The following is a 22,197-nucleotide window of genomic DNA, read 5'->3' as shown; positions in this document are numbered from 1 at the left end:
AAGCTTGCAAAAGGCATTTTCAAATAAGTGCTTATGATTGTTTCCCTCAAGCTGGCTAATTTCTAAGATCCTTTATATTTGACTGCAGATTTCCTGCTCAGAAATCTAAGCTTGCCTGGATCAAAAGTTAAGCAATATGGTTTAATTTCCCTTTCATTACATGCTCCCCTTTTTGACAAAAACAGTGAGCTCCCGTGGATGGCACTGCATTCATGTCATAGCATTTTGTGCAAGTGTTTGTTAAGTCCACAGAAACATGAATGTAAAGCAAACAACGCTTTTCTGTTACCAAGATACACAACGATCTTGAGAAATGTATCAACTTGGGATATAATTCCATGCACATTTAAAACAGGGAAATATTTTCTTGAGCTGAGATTGACTTTTGTACTACATAGGCATATCTGCAGTTTTCTTGGCAACAATATAAAAGTAGTTTACTGTTCTTTCTTCCTGGGCGACCTGATCTAATCTGATCTGATCTTCTAAGCTCATTCTAATGGATCACTAGAGACACTGATCATGATGGTTCATGATAGTTTCTGGCGGATGCTAGGAGAATTTCCCTGCTGATGAACAGTTCCATTAACATCAAAGGGAAGTGACTGAGATTTACACAGGCTTTGTCTCTTCATAGACTGAGAATGAGATGGTAAATTGGGCAACACCTGACCATGTAGTGCAGCACTTCATTTGGCTTCTAGATCAGAGGTCCCCAACCTTTTGGGCGCCAGGGACCAGTTCCGTGGAGAGAGGTTTTTCCATGGACTGGAGGAGGTGTAGTTCTGTGTGCTGCCTGCATCCTGTGGATAGGGCTTTGCTTGTTTGTGCGGACTGGTTGCTGGCATGCCGCAGCCTGGTACTGGTCCATGGACTGGGGGTTGGGGACCCCCTAGATTCTAAGGAACAGACCTTGTGCTCTGATAGCCTAGGCAGGTAGTTTGAGGCCCTCTGCAATGCTATCATCAGATCTTGTCTCTGCCCTCAACCAACACAACAAATTTTGAATCTTGGGTATATTATGTTTTGCAGAAAATTGATTTGGGATTTTAGTTAGGAAATGGGCTGAAGGTATTCAGGGAGTTGCAGTGCCAGACTTGGAACCGGCAGTTCATTGCGAACAAAATGTTCCACAGCCATATCCCCTTCCTATTCCTGTTTGTTCTACTTATATGGCTCCTGAGTAGCTAGATTGGAATAAAACAGGCAAATATTTAAGTTGTAAATTTTCTTTAGTTAGAAGCACTGTACGCAAACCAATACAACCAAAGCAAGCAGAGCTCTGTGCAAGTAGTCTAACATAATCCAGGACCATGAACTAATGGGTCCTCTTTGTCTAAGAAGAAACATGCTGTTGTCATTTGCAGCTTGCGTTGGGTACTTCAGCACTTTTCTTCAAACCTTAGCTTCAAGCACAGGACAATGCAGGAATTAACAATGCTCAGTGCTTTTTTTGTAAAAGAAAAAGGTGCCGGAACTCATACATGTCATACAACCCGCCTTGCCTACCCTACAAGGTTTCATCCAAAAAAGGTGCCGGAACTCCGTTCTGAGCATTATATGAGGAAAAAAGCCCTGACAATGCATATCTTTCAGTTTGAAGATTCTGAATTATATGCAAGGTGATAGAAGCCTATAATAATTTTCATTCAATTGTCCAGTGTTCCTTTCCTATCTCTTGCTCTCCTATCTTCTATTAGAATGGCTGTTGTACATGTAGTATATGCATTATCTTTATAACAATAGTATAATTACTCTCACTGGCTTATTCTTTCAAAGCCACAGACATTTCTGGAATTAAACCTATGAACCCATACAGTACCTCTGATCTGGATGTTAAAAAGGGTCCTGCATATCTTGTTTTTGCCCATCTGATAAAATCTGGTAGAGTTCATGCACTTCAAGTCTCTTCTATTAAACAGAGCTAAGCCTCTGGAATCATTTCCCCCCAGAGATCCATATGGCTCCAACACTGATGGTGTTATATGGGGCTATTTTCCCAACCTTTGGGACAAAGTCCTGGGTGAACCACTTTTGTATTCAATCTGAATGCATATCATCTGATTCTCTTTTTATTGTTCAGCTATTATTACATAAAAAACCCAGAGTCACCTGGGGTACAGCATTTTTTAAATCAATATAAATAAATAAATCTTACATGGAAAAAGGCCAGTTAAGAGTCAATTACTCTAGACCATGGGTGTCAAACTCGCCATGTCATGTTATATGTCGCAACATATTACAACTATTTTTGCATTTCCGGAGCTGGGGTGGACGCGGTCTCTGCATTATGCAACTGGCCTATGGGCTGGCAGTTTGACACCCCTGCTGTAGACTATAGCTAGGGAGTCTGTTGATTCAACCACATACTGTATCAATGTTATCATCAGGCTTTTAATCAGAGGCAGCGTTCCTATGGTTTACAGGTAGTCCACCCACTTTGTAATTTTTTTCAAACAAAACCAAATACAGATAGACCTTGACTTACAATTCAGTTAGTGATCGTTCTAAGTTACAACGGCATTGAAAAAAATGAACTATGACCGTTTTTCACACTTACAACCATTGCAACATTCCCATGGTCACATGATCAAAATTCAGATGCTTGGCAAGTGGACCATATTTATGATGGCTGCAGTGTCCCAGGGTCATGTGATCCCCTTTTGTGACCTGACAAGCAAAGTCAATGGGGAATCTACAGGTGAAACTCGAAAAATTAGAATATCGTGCAAAAGTTCATTTATTTCAGTAATGCAACTTAAAAGGGGAAACTAATATATGAGATAGACTCATTATTTTTATTTTTTATTTATTTATTTTATTTTAATTCCATTTATATCCCGCCCTTCTCCGAAGACTCAGGGCGGCTTACAAGCTTAGCAGTTTACATTACATGCAAAGCAAGATAGTTCAAGCCGTGATTTGTCATAATTGTGATGATTATGGCTTACAGCTCATGAAAACCCCAAATCCACAATCTCAGAAAATTAGAATATTACATGCAATCAATAAAACAAGGAGTGTACATAGAACACTATCGGACCTCTGAAAAGTATAAGCATGCATATGTACTCAGTAGTTGGTTTGGGCCCCTTTTGCAGCAATTACTGCCTCAAAGCGGCATGGCATGGAAGCTATCAGCCTGTGGCACTGCTGAAGTGTTATGGAAGACCAGGATGCTTCAATAGCGGCCTTCAGCTCTTCTGCATTGTTCGGTCTCATGTCTCTCATCTTTCTCTTGGCAATGCCCCATAGATTCTCTATGGGGTTCATGTCAGGCAAGTTTGCTGGCCAATCAAGCACAGTAATCCCACGGTCACTGAACCAGGTTTTGGTGCTTTTGGCAGTGTGGGCAGGTGCCAAGTCCTGCTGGAAAATGAAGTCAGCATCCCCATAAAGATCGTCTGCAGAAGGAAGCATGAAGTGCTCCAAAATCTCCTGGTAGACGGCTGCATTGACCCTGGACTTAATGAAGCACAGTGGACCAACACCAGCAGATGACATGGCTCCCCAAATCAACACAGATTGTGGAAACTTCACACTGGACTTCAAGCATCTTGCAGTGTGTGCCTCTCCATTCTTCCTTCAGACTCTGGGTACTTGGTTTCCAAATGAGATGCAAAAGTTGTTCTCATCAGAAAAGAGGACTTTGGACCACTGAACAACAAACAGAACAGGTCTGTTTTTCTTTAGCCCAGGTAAGACGCTTCTGACATTGTTTGTTGTTCAGGAGCAGCTTGACAAGAGGAATACGACATTTGAAGCCCATGTCCAGGATCCGTCTGTGTGTGGTGGCTCTTGATGCACTGACTCCAGCCTCAGTCCACTCCTTTTGAAAGTCCCCAACACTTTTGAATGGCCTTTTCCTGACAATCCTCTCCAGGCTGTGGTCATCCCTGCTGCTTGTGCACCTTTTTCTTCCACACTTTTCCCTTCCACATAACTTTCTACTAATGTGCTTTGATACAGCACTTTGGGAACATCCAACTTCTTTTGCAATTACCTTTTGAGGCTTTCCCTCCTTATGGAGGGTGTCAATGATGGTTTTCTGCACAACTGTCAGGACAGCAGTCTTCCCCATGATTGTGATTCCTACTGAACCAGACTGAGACCCTTTAAAGGCTCAGGAACCCTTTGCAGGTGTTATGGCTTAATGAGCTGATTAGAGCGGGACACTTTGAGCCTATAATATTGCACCTTTTCACAATATTCTAATTTACTGAGATTGTGGATTTGGGGTTTTCATGAGCTGTACACCATAATCATCACAATTATGACAAATCAGGGCTTGAACTATCTTGCTTTGCATGTAATGAGTCTATCTCATATATTAGTTTCCCCTTTGAAGTTGCATTACTGAAATAAATGAACTTTTGCACGATATTCTAATTTTTCAAGTTTCACCTGTAGATTCACTTAACATGTTATTAATTTAATAAATGCAATGATTCACTTAACAGCTGTGGCAAGAAAAGTTGTTAAATGGGGCAAACTCACTTAACAAATGTTTCACTTGGCAACATAAATTTTGGGCTCAACTGTGGTCGTAACTCGAGGACTACCTGTATACAGCTGGTGGGATTTGTGTCCATCAGTCTTCTGGCTTGGTGAGAAACAACTGGCTGGACTGAAAACCTCACATCAATTCAGGGAAACTAATGCAGGGACCCAAAGTTTTAAGTCATAGGCACACAGTTAAACATATAAAGAGCCTAGGTTTCAATCTGATTGACTCGTATAATTTTCAGTTTCATTGTAATAAGCTTGTGTGATTTAAACCATTTGCAAGTGGGACATTATATTCATATTTATGAATATATATATATCTATATCTATCTCTATCTATCTATCTATCTATCTATCTATCTATCTATCTATCATATAAAATTTGAATATAATTTCCCTCTCCCAAATGGTTTAAATCATACGATGTACATACATACATACACACATTTTTCTTTGCCCTTGGCACACAGTCTATTTGTTTAAAATGGTTGTATAGTGTAAGTATTGATTTTGCTTCTGTGTGATACACAAGTATTCTTAAAAGCTGTTTTATATAGCCTGGAAATGGGCTGTGACCTAAATATGCACTTTCAAAGTGGGAAGCTGTATTATAGGCTCTATATGGTTATGGGAACTATATAAGGTAAAGGTAAAGTTTTCCCCGCACATGCGTGCTAGTCGTTTCCGACTCTAGGGGCCGGTGCTCATGTCCGTTTCAAAGCTGAAGAGCCAGCGCTTGTCCGAGGACGTCTCCGTGATCATGTGGCCGGCATGACTAGATGCCAAAGGCGCACGGAACACTGTTACCTTCCCACCGTAGTGGTCCCTATTTTTCTACTTACATTTTCTACTTGCACTCAAACTGCTAGGTTGGCAGAAGCTGGGACGAGTAACAGGTGCTTACTCTGCTATGCGGCACTCGGGATTCAACCCACCAAACTGCCGACCTTCTGATCGACAAGCTCAGCGTCCTAACCCACTGAGCCACCGCGTCCCTTATACTATACACTAAGTTAAATGCTTTTCTAGGGCTGTTAATTGATTCATCTGTGGGTTATGGTATAGTGTGCCAATGGAATTGTTGAGGCTGAATGGACATTTTAGAGATGCAGTGTATATTTTCTATCTCAAACACTTTGTGGCCTATCTTATTTTATTTCCAGTATGAGAACAAATCAAAAGGGACAAAAGGGAAAGTTCACTGGCTGCTTAATTTTAAAGGGCAACTTTTCTAAGGGTGGGGCAGAAGCAACCTAATCAGGTGACACTGGCAGAGGAAGGAAAAGAATTGCATTCTGGCCATAACTAGTCTTCGGTCCCAATTTGCTGTTTCCATTCTTCTTCAAGGCAACATACCAGTTCTTATCTGCATGCATCTTTGACTTGTAAGTGTTGTAATTGTTTTCTTCCAACTTTTCCAGGAACACACACTCTGCTGTTGGCAACTGCTAAAAAAAAAGAGTTTGGGAGCATTCAGAAGGGAAGCAAATACAATGACCAAAAACGTTTATGGCACTGAAGGACCATTGTGATTGTGTTTGGCTTGTGGAAGAGTTTGACTCTTTCTGGTCCAATTTTAAAAGGTGGGAAAGTCTGAGTATCTGTTGCCTTTTGGCAGGTGATAAAATTAACCCTCTTGCTCCAGATCTTTGCTGCTTAGCAAGGTACTTTCCATTTATCTTGCAAGACTGTCAGTAAGTCTTCAATTTTTTTATTATGGTCATAGATCAGCAAAACTCACCAAACCAGATTACTGGATGATCCTTATTTTGTTTAGATTTACGGTAAATATATCTCAGTTCCTTCTAATGGTTTCGTCTTATCTGGAGGAATACTGCCACCTTCTAATAGCTAAAATGTTTAAGAATGTTTTCAAATATTTCAGTTTCTTTTTCCAGAAATAAAGGTTGGCCAAAAAGCATCAACCCAGCAGCAAAACAAGTGACATTTAATTGTGCATGTGTGAATGATTTTTGATTCCAAGCTCTCCAAGCTACAAGATTTTTGCCATCCTCAAAGCTTCCCTATAGTTAATATCATGGGAACTTTATACTTACCGAGCCATGTAAGCGTCCATTGACATCCATAGCCAAGTATAGTCCAGATCCAATGCCTTTTATGTACACAGCTCCAAAATATTCTGTGCTGAGCAGTAACTGAACTACAGTTGGAAAGAAAAAAAAAGGAAGGATTGTGAACCACTGTTAATACATACTATTGTTGAAGCTGGGCTACATTATTTGCCAAGATTGATAATAAATAGGTGTTATCCTATGAACTTCTGATTGCTTGAAAATGTGTGCATTGGGCATGGTTTAGCCTGATTGGGTTGCAAAAGGAAGGCTTGAGGACCATGTGCAGATCAGGGACCTCAACTTGCCGAGCCCTGTTTCTGAAGAGAGAACCAAGGCTATTCTGAATCCCTTCCTAGCTTTATACAAATATAATTGCATTAGCTTAATGGGCTGTGGAAAGTAAGGATACTACCCAAGTTTATTTACACAGTCTGCACCAAGAAGTGTACTCTGTAACTAGAGTTATTCCATTGGCACATAACCATTTAAGGAGTTTCCTCTGTAAATATTTTTTCATCAGGATGTCCAAGTTTAATAACTCATTTACAATAAATTCATTTCTAGCATTAGTTAGCAAACATGCATTTTTTTAAGAATGTGTGGGCTTGAAACTACTTCCAGGGGAAAAGAGAGAAAATTATAATTCAATAGTGATACCTAATGGGATTTCTCTCTCTCTCTCTCTCTCTCCTCCTTCCTTCCTTCCTTCCTTCCTTCCCCCCCCCTCTCTCTCTCTCTCTCTCTCTCTCTCTCTCTCTCTCTCTCTCTCTCTCTCTCTCTCTCTCTCTCTCTCTCTCTCTCTCTCTCTCTCTCTCTCTTCCTCCCTCCCTCCCTCCCTCCCTCCCTCCCTCCCTCCCTGATGTGTTAGGGAATCTTTCCCCAAATTGGAATTTTATCAAGATGTGTTGAATTACAGTTCAGTTTCCGGAATTCCCAGCTATGGGAAATATTGGCCAGACTTCTGGGAGCTTCAGGTTAGAAACAGAAGTAGAAGAAATAAATTCATACGTATAAAACCAGAACTGAACACTAAATCAGGTGATTGTTAGGAAATATTAACAAATTCAAAGGCTGTCATCACCTAACAGCTATGAAAATAAAATGCCTTTATGTGTGTGTGCTCCTAGTTTGCGAATGGCCAGAATATCTGGCCATTTTTGAAAACCAAAGGCTAAATTAACAGGCAGCAGGATTTTTCTTATGGTCTTATGACCACAAAAGCAAGGCCTTCAAACTTAGGGCTTTGGATTTTCTCAGTCATAGAAAAGCACAGGGCCCAAAAGTGGTCAGGAACAAACACAACTAATGTTAATGGAGGACTTTTTATAAAAAAAATAAATAAATCCAGTTAATATTATTACTCCCCAGGTTAATAATGTTCTTCTTCTGTCACTTGGAGCACTAAAATTCCTTGGCTACGGTTGAAGAAACTCGGGGGTTCATTCATTTTTTAAAAAATCTTTTTAGACTAGTATGCAATCCTAGAGCTCTAAGTTGTACCTTTCATCCTAAAGCTGGGCCTATATGGGGCAGCTTCACAAAAGGCTGAAGCTGCTTGGTCTGAAATTCAGGTACGTGCAATGGAAGGGGCCATAAAAAAAGCCCTCTGAAAAAATACGGTATCATACTGGAAAAATTCTCTATGGTTCCAGAGGGAAGACTTGAAAGAATGGTCTTACATTCCACAATGGCAGATTCCCACTGATTTTTTAGAAGTGGAATCAGTTATCCAGCAAATGGATATATTCAAACAGTAGCTCTGATCTTTTAAGGGTGTTTTAATTGAGAAGCCTATCCTGACCAGTGTGGGGGTGTCAGTGGGGTTGGAGGTAAAGGAAAAAGTCAAGATAGCATCCACATTTACATGCAAAGATACACAGACACAGGCACACACAGAGCCCAACATTTATCTTGCTAAGTGAGACATTTGTTAAGTTAGTTTTGTCCCATTTTACAACTTTTGTTGCCACAGTTGTTAAGTGAATCGCTGCAATTGTTAAGTTAGTAACCCGGTTGTTAAGTGAATCTGACTTCCTTACTGACTTTGCTTGTCAGAAGGTTGCAAAAGGTGATCACATGACACACACACACACACACACACACACACACACACACACACACACACACACACGGGACACTGCAACCATCCCAAATATGAACCAGTTGCCAAGCATTTGAATTTTGATTACATGTCCATGGGGATGCTGCAATGGTTGTGTGAAAAATGGTCATAAGTCACATTTTTCAGTGCCGTTGTAACTTTGAAGGGTCACTAAATGAATTGTAAGTTGAGGACTACCTGTACTTGGTTTTACTTGAGGAAAATTACAAAGCCGGTGGACTGCTTTGGAAATCTGGTTATCAGGCAGTCAAGATAATGAGTCACTGATAGCTAGAAGAATCAGGGCAATAGGAATAGACTGAAGAATCAGGGCAATAGGAATAGACTGAAGAATCAGGGCAATAGGAATAGGCTGATTTTAGGCCAGCTCAGTCCATGATCATTCTGCCTGGGAATTCTGGGAGTCAAAGCCTCAGACAATTGGAGGGCACCAGTTTGAAGAACTGCTAGAAGAGAAACATGTCTCTTAATATGCTTAATATCTAAGCACTTCATCATAAGTGCTTTCATTAGGCTGCTGCTGGAACCTAATTTTGAAATTCAAAGTGCTTGCAAAAGCATGATTTTAGCTGCATTGCACTCTCCTCCTCCCCCCCCCCTCCTCGCATGACATTTTAGTGAGTAGGAAAAGGCCTACTCACCATGAATGGAAATGAATGACTTTTCAAAAAAACCAGCTCTGTGAGACATGAAGAATTTGTTGGGTACATTTTTAGATCCCAGACTGAGCACAGGATGTTAGCAAGTCCAGAGCCCTGCAGGAGATCCAGAGCAGGACAGTCAAAAATTAAGGATACTTAGCCAAAATTTCCAAAAAGTGACTCCCATTTGGCTTCTGTAGCGCTGGAGACCAAGCTGCCTCCTTGGGCATGGACTCCTGATAAGTGATTTCACAGCATGTGCCATTTTGCCTTGTGCTTGTTCTTGAAACCTGGAAGCATCTTGTTTGCTTTCTTATCTCTATGGCTTGAACAAGATTTCAGATGGTTTTATGCCAATTTACTCTACACTAGCAACTTCCTGCCTGTCCTTTGCTGTGTTTATTCAGGATGAGGTCATCTTCATTCAGACCAGTGTTGAGGGTGCAAGCATGAGTATGTAAATGCTATTTCTAATAAACCTCAACCGTAAACTGACTTCAGGGAAAAAAAAGAGAGAGAGGAGCTGGGGCAGGGGAGGAAAACCAAGTGTTCTTGTGGATTTCTTTTTTTTTTTTAAATAAGTGTTTTTCTTGGAATTGGCATGTACTTTTGACTCCATCTTCAGCACTTCTTGCACCAAGGAATCCAGCTGGATTCCAGCTGGTGCTCAGCAATGCATGATATACAAAAAGAAGCACACAGAGGCCAGGCTGTTGTGCATACAGTATGTGTGTGTGCTGATGTGCCATCAAACATTGTTTGTCTAGATTGATGTAGTACAAATAATAGCAGTAAAGCTCAGCTTATTATTCTTTCATCTTCTGCCATCTCACTACCCAGTTTTCACTGACAAGGAATTTCATCCCAGCATCAAATATTTCAAGGTTCTCATAGTATACATACCGTATGATTAATATATTAGAAATGTAGAAGAAGTACAGAAATAGAAGTAGATAGACCATGCACAAACACTGTGGATTCATGCACTCCATAAAGGAAACAGCAAATCTGTAAGCCCATGAAAACACATAAAACAGAAGGCCAGATTAACTGACAGCATGGGAAAACCCACTTCATATCAGGCCACTCTTCTACTGTACACTGCACTACTACTGGGTAGATATTAGCAGATGTAGAGCCCTTCCAGATGAGATAATAGTTGTAAAGTCACCACAAAATCCCTATCTTATTCAGATTTATGTCGGTAACTTCCACTTTCACCCATGTTTTCATACTAATTCCATATCGTTTTCTTACCAGATAGAAATCTGTTGAATAATGGAAAAAGGAAATAATGGAACTCTTTTTTTTAATAACTAAAGCTCATCTCCTTCGAGGGAAGCTCATTTGTTGGTGATGTAGCGATTCAACCATGTAGCTTCCTTGGCTACAATACAGAAGTCACTTGCCATTTGCCATTGGTAGGATTTCTCTTTTAACTTAATAGTTTAGGCTAGAATCCTGGGATTTCCCCAAAAGTCTCCCACTCACCTACTGACCATGTTTGATCCTGCTTAATTTTGAAATCAAATAAAGCCAGCTAAATGCAGCTAGTGTGTTAGGTAGCATTAAATCTGGGACCATCTGCATACCAATAATAACAATAATAATAATAGCTTACATCCTGTGATGATACCTTTTATACAGCCACATCTGCCTGTTTCAAATACTTATGAAGGACTCAGTAAGCGGAATCCAGCCAAATTCAGTCTGAACATCAGGCTGACTGTGCAATGAACCAAAATGATAATACCATCAAATATCCACATCAACCATTTGCTAGCTAGACATCCCAAATCCAGTTTGAACATCTGGCTGATTGCGCAACGAACCATAATTATATAACATGTCGCAATACCAATATTATTAAACAACAATATCTGCCTATCCCATGTCTTTTGGAAGGGCTTGATAAGTGGACCAAATTCCCAAACTCAGCCTAAACATTTGACTGAGTCTGCGATCCACCATGCTCTAAAAATAAATCTGATGCTTTGTTATATCAGCCAGAATGTATCAGGACCACTCAAAATAGATACGGATAGGGGCAGGTCTATGCATGTTGTTTCTACTGCCAGCAGTTCGGCAATTCAATTCTCACCGGCTCAAGGTTGACTCAGCCTTCCATCCTTCCATGGTCGGTAAAATGAGGACCCAGATTGTTGGAGGCGCTATGCTGACTCTGTAAACTGCTTAGAGAGGGCTATAAAGCACTGTGAAGCGGAAGATAAATCTAAGTGCTATTGCTATTGCTATTCTACCCCTATTAAGTGACAGAATGGTATGTTTTTATATGGATTGTGCCAGAATTTGGTCTTCACACAGCAGATGCCTCCAAATCTTTTGCAATGCCACAAAGCTGAAAGCCACTAAGAGAAGGTCATTGAATTTATTATTTGGATCAAAAATAACAGCTACAATAACAATAGTAGCAGCTTACTATGATTGTCATTCCGGTCCCTTGTGCCATCCACTTTGCCATCTGGAAGGATTCTCAGGAACTGACCTCCATTGCTGCAATAAAGAAGCTTGGGCTGGTTGTAATCTGCCATTGGCAGATCAAATTTTTCTGTCATGGCAGTAAATGTTGTAATTTCCCTCCAGGCATTGCTTTCCCTTCCTTGGACTCAGATCTTCAGTCCTGGAAAAGAAATTTAGCAGGACTTCAGCAGAAGGAGCCAAAATAGTAATGATACCTTCCATGTCATTGCATGTTCAAAGCAGGAGGAGAACTTTCCAAGCATTATTTATAGGCATCATTTTTAGTTATTAACCAGCTCACCAAAGTAACATTCAATATACAGAGCAAGACAGCATGCTGTATCTTTGGTTCCCCCCAATCTTTGAAAAGGCTTTTTGAATATGCCTACTGTATGCTAGGGACGCGGTGGCTCAGTGGGCTAGGATGCTGAGCTTGTCGATCAGAAGGTCGGCAGTTTGGCGGGTCGAATCCCGAGTGCCGCGTAACAGAGTGAGCGCCTGTTACTCGTCCCAGCTTCTGCCCACCTAGCAGTTCGAAAGCACGTAAAAATGCAAGTAGAAAAATAGGGACCACTACGGTGGGAAGGTAACAGCGTTCCGTGCGCCTTTGGCGTCTAGTCATGCCGGCCACATGACCACGGAGACGTCCTCGGACAAACGCTGGCTCTTCGGCTTTGAAACGGAGATGAGCACCGGCCCCTAGAGTCGGAAACGACTAGCACGCATGTGCGGGGGAACCTTTACCTTTACCTTTTACTGTATGCTATGACATTAAATTAATAAAACAGTGTTTAATAAATAAAAATAAATAAGATAAAAGCAGGACAAGAGCCATATATTTATAGGGCACCAGTTCAATCCCTATAATATCTGTCTAGATCAGAGGTAGGCAACCTTGGCTCTTTTGTGACTCATGGACTTCAACTCCCAGAATTCCTGAGCCAATAAGCTTGCTCTGGGTGCATATGTGCTATATAATTCTGCCCATTTAACTCCTCTCCAGAAGCCACCACTTTCTGATTACAAACAATGAAAGTAATCCAGAAAAGTATAGCTCTTTCTTTCTTTCTTCTCTCTGCCTATTGTCTATCTAGACCAGGGGTAGGCAACCTTGGCTCTTTTATGACTCGTGTACTTCAACTCCCAGAATTCCTGAGCCTGCATAGCACATATGCACCCAGAGCAAGGTTTTGGCATAGTTTTCTATTAAATGTGAGATCTGTTTTAGAGCTTTCATCTGTTTCCCATGTCAAATGAAAGGAAACTGCATTTATAATCAGAGGAGTTTCCAACAAGGGAAAAAGGGACCCACAGTACACACACACATCCACATACACAAACACACAAAGACAACAGTATAACTGAAGACTGTTCCTTGTTGTATCAAATAGTTGGCTCTTTTTTAAAGCAAACACCAAACATGGGAGCAGTTAAGAAAAATCTGGGTTTGGGTAACAGCAAATAGGCAAATCCTTTTCACTTCTCTGAGGCCTTCCGCAGGTCAAGCTTTTCATTCACCTCACAGGGCAACACAAAATGATGCTGGCAGTATTATCAGCAACTGTTTGGTCTGGACATGATGCCCTATTACAGTTAGCTAAAGCAGCAATCTCTAGCCCACCTAAGATACCAATCCATTAGCTTATTTGTTTTGTGAAAACTGACCCCAATGCTGAGATAAACAGAGTAGCAAAAATATAGAACAAAAAGCGAGACATTTTGTCTCAACCACCCCCTACAGATTGCAGATAATTTCAGATGCCAGCGGGAGTTTTGTTCTTCTCTGGACCTTGGAATAGATAGATAAGGATAAGTGTATGGTTCTATATCTGTACAGTACCTACAGTATATCTATACCTGTTACTACATCGATGTATTACCTCTGCTAAAACAGGGAAGGGTAAACTGGAGTGCTGTCTTGATATATTTAATGGCCTCATGTTCCAAGGGCTCTTCTGAAATGTTTTAGAAGAGGAGCTTGCTGAAACATTCGGAAATAAGTTAGCAAGTTCCATGTTACTGCTTTAAGATTCATCACTATTTTTAGAATCTGTCCTTGCTTGTCAGTGGCCTGTGACTCCAGCAGAATACTTGAATGAATACAAGCTCCTGCTCTCATTGTCATACTGTGATCGATGTGAGCAGTGTTCTCAGAATTTTAGGCCTGTGTTTTTGGTATTCCATAGACAGCTGTAGTCTTGGCTTGGCTGTTATATTTTCTGATAAGGTTTTGGGTTTTATGGAAATGAAAGTGAGCACACACAAAGACATGCGCACGTGCATGCGTACACACACACACACACACACACACACACACCAGAGCCTCAAGAAGGAGCAAGGGTATACACACTGACAGCATGACAAGCCTTGCTTTTTTTCTTGTTGAAAGCCTAATCATTTAATTATTCAAAATGCTTGGAGAAGGGCAGGAAACATCATCCATGGTGAAATTTCTTTCCCAACCTTTGCAGCAAAGATGAAATAAGTGAGACCCAAGCAACCTGCAAGGAAATATGTAAAACTGCTTTTCACAAACTCTTGCTGTTCAGACTGCAATGTCCATCAAAAGCATTTGGAGGATGAATGGCTATAAAAGGAGAAATCCTGAATGAGAGCACAAGCAGACAACTAAGATTTTCTCTTACATGATGGAATCCATGACAGAAATAAAACTAGATTATATGTACCATGGTTTCTCTGAAAATAAGCCCTAGCCTGATTTTTATGCATGTGGCTAATATAATCCCTACCCCCAAAATAAGCCCTAGTTAAGATCCCCACCCACTCTGTCCCACTGCTTGAGGCTGCAATGGGGCAGGAAGCCATGTGGCACCGCCACGAGGTGAGGCGAGGTAGGAGGGGTGGAGCTGTCCCACGCACCTGGTACCCATGCACCTCAGCGCCCACTAACCCTAACCCAAACATAAAGAAGTGGAATTCTGGAATATTCCAGACTAAAGAGCTGGAATCTCCAGTAATGCCCTATCAATGGATTCACATTTTCAGAAATGTTGTCTATGCATCTGAGATTAAAGCTGATTTATAAAAAATGTATTTAGGGTATATTGGACTCCCTAAAGCACGGGTCGGCAACCCGCGGCTCCGGAGCCGTCTTCTGCGGCTCCCAGCCGCCCGGTGCGCGCGCACCTCTCCAAATGGAGAGTGGCACCGCCCGTTTGGAGAGGTGCGCGCGCACCTCCCCGAATGGGCGGAGGTGCGCGCGCACCTCCCCAAACCTTTGGAGAGGTGCGCGCGTACCTCCGCGCGAACGGGCCGCGGCGTCGTTCTTTGAGGAAGCTGCCGCGGCCCGTCTGCAAAGCTGCCGAAAGCGGCAACTTTGCAGATGGGCCATGGCAGCTTCCTCAAAGAGCGACGCCGCGGCCCGTTCCGAGAGGTGCGCGCGCACCTCCCCGAATGGGCAGAGCTGCGCGCGCACCTCCCCAAACCTTTGGAGAGGTGCGCGCGTACCTCCGCGCGAACGGGCCGCGGTGTCGCTCTTTGAGGAAGCTGCCGCGGCCCGTCTGCAAAGCTGCCGAAAGCGGCAGCTTTGCAGACGGGCCGTCGCCGTCGGGCAACCAGGAACCGGTTCCATCTCACTTTTTTAAAAAATGGCAACCGCGTGCATCCGCGCATGCGCAAAATGTTTTTTGCGCATGCGCGTGCATGGACACACGCACGCGGCTCCCAGTTTTTTTAATTTGTGATGGAACCGGTTCCCGGTGGCTCTTTTCCTTTTTTAAGTTGCCGACCCCTGCCCTAAAGGATGCATTTGAAAGGATATATATCAGATTTTCTATGTCGGTGGTTTAAAAAATTTGAGGGCTCAATGATTTTTATGATAAAGTCATTTGATATCTTTTTTTGAATAAGGTGATACTATATATAAGTCACGGGGACGCGGTGGCTCAGTGGGTTAGGATGCTGAGCTTGTCGATCAGAAGGTTGGCAGTTTGGCGGGTCAAATCCTGAGTACCGCATAACAGAGTGAGTGCCTGTTACTCGTCCCAGCTTCTGCCAACCTAGCAGTTCGAAAGCACATAAAAATGCAAGTAGAAAAATAGGGACCACTACGGTGGGAAGGTAACAGCGTTCCGTGCACATTTGGCGTCTAGTCATGCCGGCCACATGACCACGGAGACGTCCTCGGACAAGCGCTGGCTCTTTGGCTTTGAAATGGAGATGAGCACCGGCCCCTAGAGTCGGAAACGACTAGCACGCATGTGTGGGGGAACCTTTACCTAGTGGAATAGGGAACTCTTTAAATTAGTGGTCCCCATCAACGGTCCCTGGGAGAGGGGATGGTTCTCTGTGAGAGGCAGGTGTGTGCACCACTTGTGGAAATGGACCTGTATACACAGTGTGCTTGTTCGCTGCTTGCACAGCCCATTTCTAAACGGGCTATGCCCGGGGGTTGGGGACCCCACTTTAAATGTTAAAGATTTTAATGTAATGTTGAACTATATACCAAAGCTTTGGAAAGAGACTGTTTATCAGGAATTATTATATTGAGCATAGGGGCAGAGAGGCTGCTGACTAAAAGAATCATAATTGAAGCAATGGACAAGTCATTTTATTCTAAATGGTCTAAGGTTAAAGATTTTTTTTGTTAATTATGCATTTTAACTGTATTTTAGTATTCCCTAATTTTTTTTCTTGTAGTTTGTAAATAATACTTGAAAAAAAAGAGAATAAGCGCTTAGGTGTTTCAAAGTTATTTTGAGTGACATCAATTGCAAACAATTCAATGATGATCTTAATTTATTAGAAATCTCACTCATCCAAATGTTGAGTTGCAGCTTGTCAACTCTGCCAAATGATTCTTCAGTTATTCAGAGCTTTATCTGGAACTTGTCAACAGGCTTTTATGCCACTGTTTAATTAGGTTTCTCCTCCCCCCCTTATGTGGATTGGGAAATAATTCTGTTGCTGATTTGGTGAATGGATGGGTAGGTAGACAGATGACATCTTTCAGTTCCAATTCCTTTCACAGGTATGTGTAAGCTTGCAGAATAAAGTTTATTGGAACCATGTGGCACTGAACTAAGGGGCATTTACACTGAAGGAGAACCAGTGTGGTGTAGTGCTTATAATAACAAAATGACAAGTTGGAAGCGACCTTGGAGGTCATCTAGTCCAACCCCCTGCTCAGGCAGGAGATCCTATACCTTTTCAGACAAATGGTTGTCCAATCTGCTCTTAAAAACCTCTAGTGATGGAGCACCCACAACTTCTGGAGGCAAGTTGCTCCACTGATTAGTTGTTCTGTCAGGAAATTTCTCCTTAGTTCTAGGTTGCTTTTCTTCTTGATTAATTGAATGTTGAATTTAGAGCCAGGATTTAAAGGTCAAGAATCAAATCCACTCACAACCATGGGAATTCATTAAGATTGTGCCAGTCCGTTTCTGTCACCCTAGATTATCCCACGAGTATGTTGTGTAAAAAAATGAGGACAGTATTGTATTCACCACACAGTAAGAAATGTAGGATGCAAATCAGATCAGATCAGATGAGATCAAATCAATCATCTTTTTAAAAGGAAGTTCCAATAGCATTAGGCTTCCTAGGAAATGCAATTATATAAAAAATCATTGAAGGCTTGTCTTGCATGGTTCTTTATTTTATTTATTTTTGTTCCTAGTTGAAGAAATATTATTAACATCATGTGGCTATAAAATGGCTTGGAATAATAGTGCAAGGCAATCCATTATTGCAGATTAATGGAGCAGATTAGAAATAGGGCAGTTTATGGAATTTGGTTTGGCTGAAACCTCCTTTCAGATATGTTCTTTCAAAAAAAAAGTTGTTCTTCATAAGTGTACACTTAAGAAAAGGAAACATTTAGAAAATACAAAACAATTTTCATCTTAAAAAATACAAAATCCATATTAAAGTTTTTTCCCCCCTCACTTTTTCAATAGCATGATCGTGGTGTGCTTTGCATGAAGACAGTATTTTGCCACTGTAAGGACAGCTGCATAAACCATTCTTACAAAATCATAAATGGTACCTGGAAAAATGCAATGGAAAACAATTGCTGAGTGGAATAGACATTTTTCCTATGTTCTCTGCTTGGTAATGTTGTGCAAATTTCAATTCTTATCTAATTACATCAGCTCTTTCCAAACCTCTGAAATGCAAAGTACATTTTCCCCCCTAATATACTTTTATGCCTGAAAAAAAAAAGATTTTCCTAGTATGTACAAATTAGAATTGCTCTTCTTGGTGAGATACACATTATTTTTGTCTCTCTGTCTGAATTTTAGTACTTGTGTATGTTCCTAGATGGTGCAGACTTAGTGGACTGAACACCTATGAAAAATAATAAGCTGTCCCATGGATGGATTACTTTTCCCCTTCCTAATCCATGCCATTTCTTTCTCAGATTTTGGTTTATCCAATCTTTTTCTAAATCTTTGATTTCATATTTATCTTTATCTCCTTACTGATTTAAAGGCTCCATTAATTGTTTAAAACCAAAGATTTGCTATTCATCTTTAGCTGTATTCTACTTGAATTTTCATCTGTCTGAGATTTTTTCTCTGGAAGTTGAGGTGGGAGATATTTTTTTAAGGTCTATACAGTATTTCGTGGTCCTCCCCCCTCATCTTGTATGAAAACAATATCTCCTCCTTTCCCTTGCCCCTTACAGTAATGTTTATGGAATTACATTTGTCCAACTTCTTTAGTTTTTTGTGGTTGAGCAGTTACAGTGCCAAGAGAAAGCTTGCCACTGACATTCTTCATAGACTCAACACTTAATCCAAAGGAACAGTAGTATGAGACAGATGTTTTTGTACTCTTCTGAACCTTTGCATCGAAAGCAATTAAAAATAGATTTAAAAGAGTGAAAGAAGAAGCTAAAGAGGAACCTAAAATTTAATAGAAAAGAATGAACTTGAAAGGTATGATAGTTCCTGTTATACAAATGGGAGGTTGAACAACTGACCCTTTGGTGCAGTCAGAACAATCTGGAGCTGAACACAGTTAAAACTATAGAGGTAATAGTAGATTTCAGGAGGAGCCCTCCTATTCTACCACCTCTTACAATATTAGACAACACAGTATCAGCAGTAGAGACTGCTTGACGTTTTTGGATTCTATAATCTTCCAGGACTTGAAATGGACTAAGCTGATTTAGTCCTAATGAAACTAGAAGTTTGCTGAAGAATTGTTCTAAGTTGCTCTATCAGATGTTGACCTCTTAAGATGTCAAGAATCTATAAATTTAAGCCAACACTTTGAATTGGTCTTGAAGATGAATTGGAAACTAGTGGAGACCAAAAGGACCGGCACAATAATTTCCGAAGACTTCTGGTAACACAAGTCAAATTTCAGTATGCATTAATGACTATGACTTTAAAAAGCACCTTTTCCTAAAAATGGAAGGATTGTATTCTAAACAGTCCTCTTACAAGTGGCAATGGCAAACCAATTTTGTATCTGGCGGCAAGAAAATTGAACGTGTGTGTCACATAGTTATCAGTAATCAATCTCAGCTCACTAAAGTCTTTCCTTTATTATATCCTTTAGATGTATGTACCGTAGCACACATATACACTGAAACTTTTCTCTCTTTTTTTTCTTGATGTTAATGTATTTCTTCTTTTTGGATAGGGCCTAATTGATCTTCCTAGTATTCTCATCGGTTTTGTTTTTGCTTTGTTTTTGTTTTCAAAAATAAAAATAAAGGTTTCCTCTTCCAGTCATGTCCGACACTAGGGGGTGATGCTCATCTCCGTTTCTTAGCGGAGGGAGCCAGCTTAGTCCAAAGACATTTCCGTGGTCAGCATGGCTATAAGCCAAAGGCTCACGGAATGCGGTTACCTTCCCACCAAAGTGGTACCTATTTATCTACTCGCATTTGCATGCTTTCGAATGGCTAGGACGGCAGGAACTGGAACAGGAAAGGGAGCTCATCCCATTGTGCGGTGCTTGGGTCTCAAACACTGCTGAACAGACTAAAAAAAAGTGGAGAAGCATGTTTGCCTTTAATAATTTTAATAATTTTGATTTTTACAAGGGAATATTAACTAAACAATTCAGGTTTTAATATGTGACTTCACCCCCTTACAAGTCTATGATCTTTCCCTCTCCCCCTCTCTCTTTCTATATATACACACACACACATACTCTCTCTGTGTATAATATATACATAATATATACATACACATTTATGTATACAATTACATATATAGGACACACACACACACACACACACACACACACACACACACACAAGTGTATTATAGCTGTGACAGTTGGACTTAAAATGTATGCATTGCACTCAAAAATACTAGCAGTGTATTCTTTGTCCTTCTTGCTTTTTTCTTAATCTCTCTGTAGGTAGGTAGGAAGGAGGCAAATGTAAATCTGAATGTCACCACAGAATTAATGGCTTAGTAAACAAGCTGAATTAATCCACCATTAGGTATACAAACTGTTTTTCAAAGTTCTGCCTGCATCTTGAAGACAACAGCAAATTAGCTGACAAGAGGGACATCTAGTGTTAACCTGGCTGAAGTACTATTTTCTTCCAAAAGTGATGAATTCACTTGATTACAAAGACTCCTAGATCAAGCTGGTACAGAAATGGTAATAAGTTAAACCTTATTCTGCAGGGGTTCATTTAAGGATAAGACAAACTTCAATTAAAAGATGTTTCAGATATCTGTGCCTTCCTTTGGAAAGTGGCAGCCACAACTGTGAGATTTATTATTATGTATATTGCAATTCACAAGAAAAAGGACAGGGCTCTGATCTTACGGTTGTGGCCATCATCTTAATTTTTTGACCCCCTGCAAACCCTCCTATTTATAAAGAACAGTACGTCAGACAGGTTTTTTGGTAAAACTGTTAGCTTTCTTAACAAGTTCTCAAGGAAATAGAACTTTCATAAGAGCATAATCGGTGTCCAGCTGTTTCAGACTCCTGGTCCATTTGGTTGAGCCAAGTGTTCTCACAATGCCTAACCAGCTGTGCAAGGAAGCTCACTAGCTTCTCATCAGATGCCCTTCAGAGGCATGTGCTGCCAACAAGGATAATTAAATTTGAAAAATAAATTAATATATAAGCAAGCAAATAAATATTAGCCACTGATCCCTGGGACTTCTATGACTTGCTCTAACCAGCACCACATCTCATGGTAACAAATTCCAAACTTTACTTACAAGTTAGATAAACAAAAAATTATTTTGCCTGCCCTGGTTCTTCCATGATTCAATTTCATGTTATTTATGAATTTATTAAAAGTGAACATTGTACTTTTTTTTTTTTTAGCACTGCTGAAGATTTTTGTTTCTCCTGCCTTGAAACTAAATCCTGGCTGGGCATGGAAAGCTGAGATCTCAGTTCTGCAACTTCGGTAGGACTGACCGCAGCTGTTTACTGGTAACCCATGCTTCCCTGCAAGTCTTATTTAAAAATGAAGAGACAGTTAAGGTAACAAGGAGAAGGAAAATCCTGCAGCCCCTGTCACGTGAGAATCCAATGCTGGTGATAGTTTTCCAGAACAGAGTGGCTGCTGTGGATAGGCACAGGACAGGGAATGTGCTTTTAGAAACCTACAAATACTCAGTTTGTGACAGGTGCTGTATAAATCAGGCAGTTGACCAATTACATCAAATAACATTTTAAAGAAGAGGAAGGAGGAGGAGTGCTTCCTGTCCCCAGTAAAGTTAACTAGGCGCAGTTACACTTTTGTCTTCTTGAGTAGCTGTTTTGGGTTGCTTTATAGTTACTAACTTCATGTACCGCTCCACAAACTGCAGTAATGCAGGTTTAAAAATAAAGATTATGTGGTTATTCATGGCCAAGCAGAGGTGGAGATTATGCAGTGAAAAATAGCTATGCAAGAGAACCTACAAGGAGTTTTCTGCCTGCAAAGTCTCCCCCATCCAGTACAAAAGAGGAAATAGCGGGGGGGGGGGGCTGGCAATGTCACAAAATAGCTTATTTTTACTCTTAGTAGTAAGCATGAAATTTGAGTAGAATGAAGAAGCTGTAATCCTTGAAAAAAAAAACAAAAAACCCAACCACAAACGTAACCTGAGAAGAAAACAGACAAAAACAGGGGGGAAAGAACTTGGGGATGGATCACCCCTATTCACGGCTATTTCTAGGGTAAATTGCTCATTGAGATTGGCTTAGGTGCCAAGGGACTCAAAATCAGTTTTAAAAACAATTATTCCCTACCCACTTTGCAAGAACAATGATTATGCAATTACTTCTGAAAACGATAGGGCAGAATTTACAAAATTTTAATCTTGTTCAGAACAAGCACAAGATTAAGGTGGTAATGAAATCCTTCAGAGGTTGCACTTCCATCAATAAACAGTGAAAGCAAGTTGCTATAGGAAACCAGTCGGTATTTATA

General features: G+C 40.7%; 1 protein-coding gene across 9 annotated transcripts in view; it reads right to left on the bottom strand.

Annotated features, from left to right (window-relative positions):
• Window positions 1-4,878: 4,878 nt before the first annotated feature.
• Window positions 4,879-22,197, bottom strand: part of FGF1 (fibroblast growth factor 1) — a 47,419-nt gene continuing 30,100 nt past the window's right edge. For all 9 annotated transcript variants that reach the window (XM_081321155.1, XM_081321159.1, XM_081321160.1 and 6 more), the window contains 3 exons: window positions 11,785-11,985; window positions 6,564-6,667; window positions 4,879-5,954 (listed from right to left, as the gene is read on the bottom strand). In XM_081321155.1, coding sequence (XP_081177281.1) covers window positions 5,760-5,954; window positions 6,564-6,667; window positions 11,785-11,920 — 435 coding nt within the window. In that variant the 5' untranslated portion in view covers window positions 11,921-11,985 and the 3' untranslated portion in view covers window positions 4,879-5,759. The remainder of the gene's footprint in view (window positions 5,955-6,563; window positions 6,668-11,784; window positions 11,986-22,197) is intronic.

The sequence above is a fragment of the Vipera berus genome (assembly GCF_964194415.1).
Source record: "Vipera berus genome assembly, chromosome: 2".
Lineage (NCBI taxonomy): Eukaryota > Metazoa > Chordata > Lepidosauria > Squamata > Viperidae > Vipera > Vipera berus.
The sequence above is the reverse complement of the archived record's forward strand: the minus strand, read 5'-3'. Positions and strand labels throughout refer to the sequence as shown.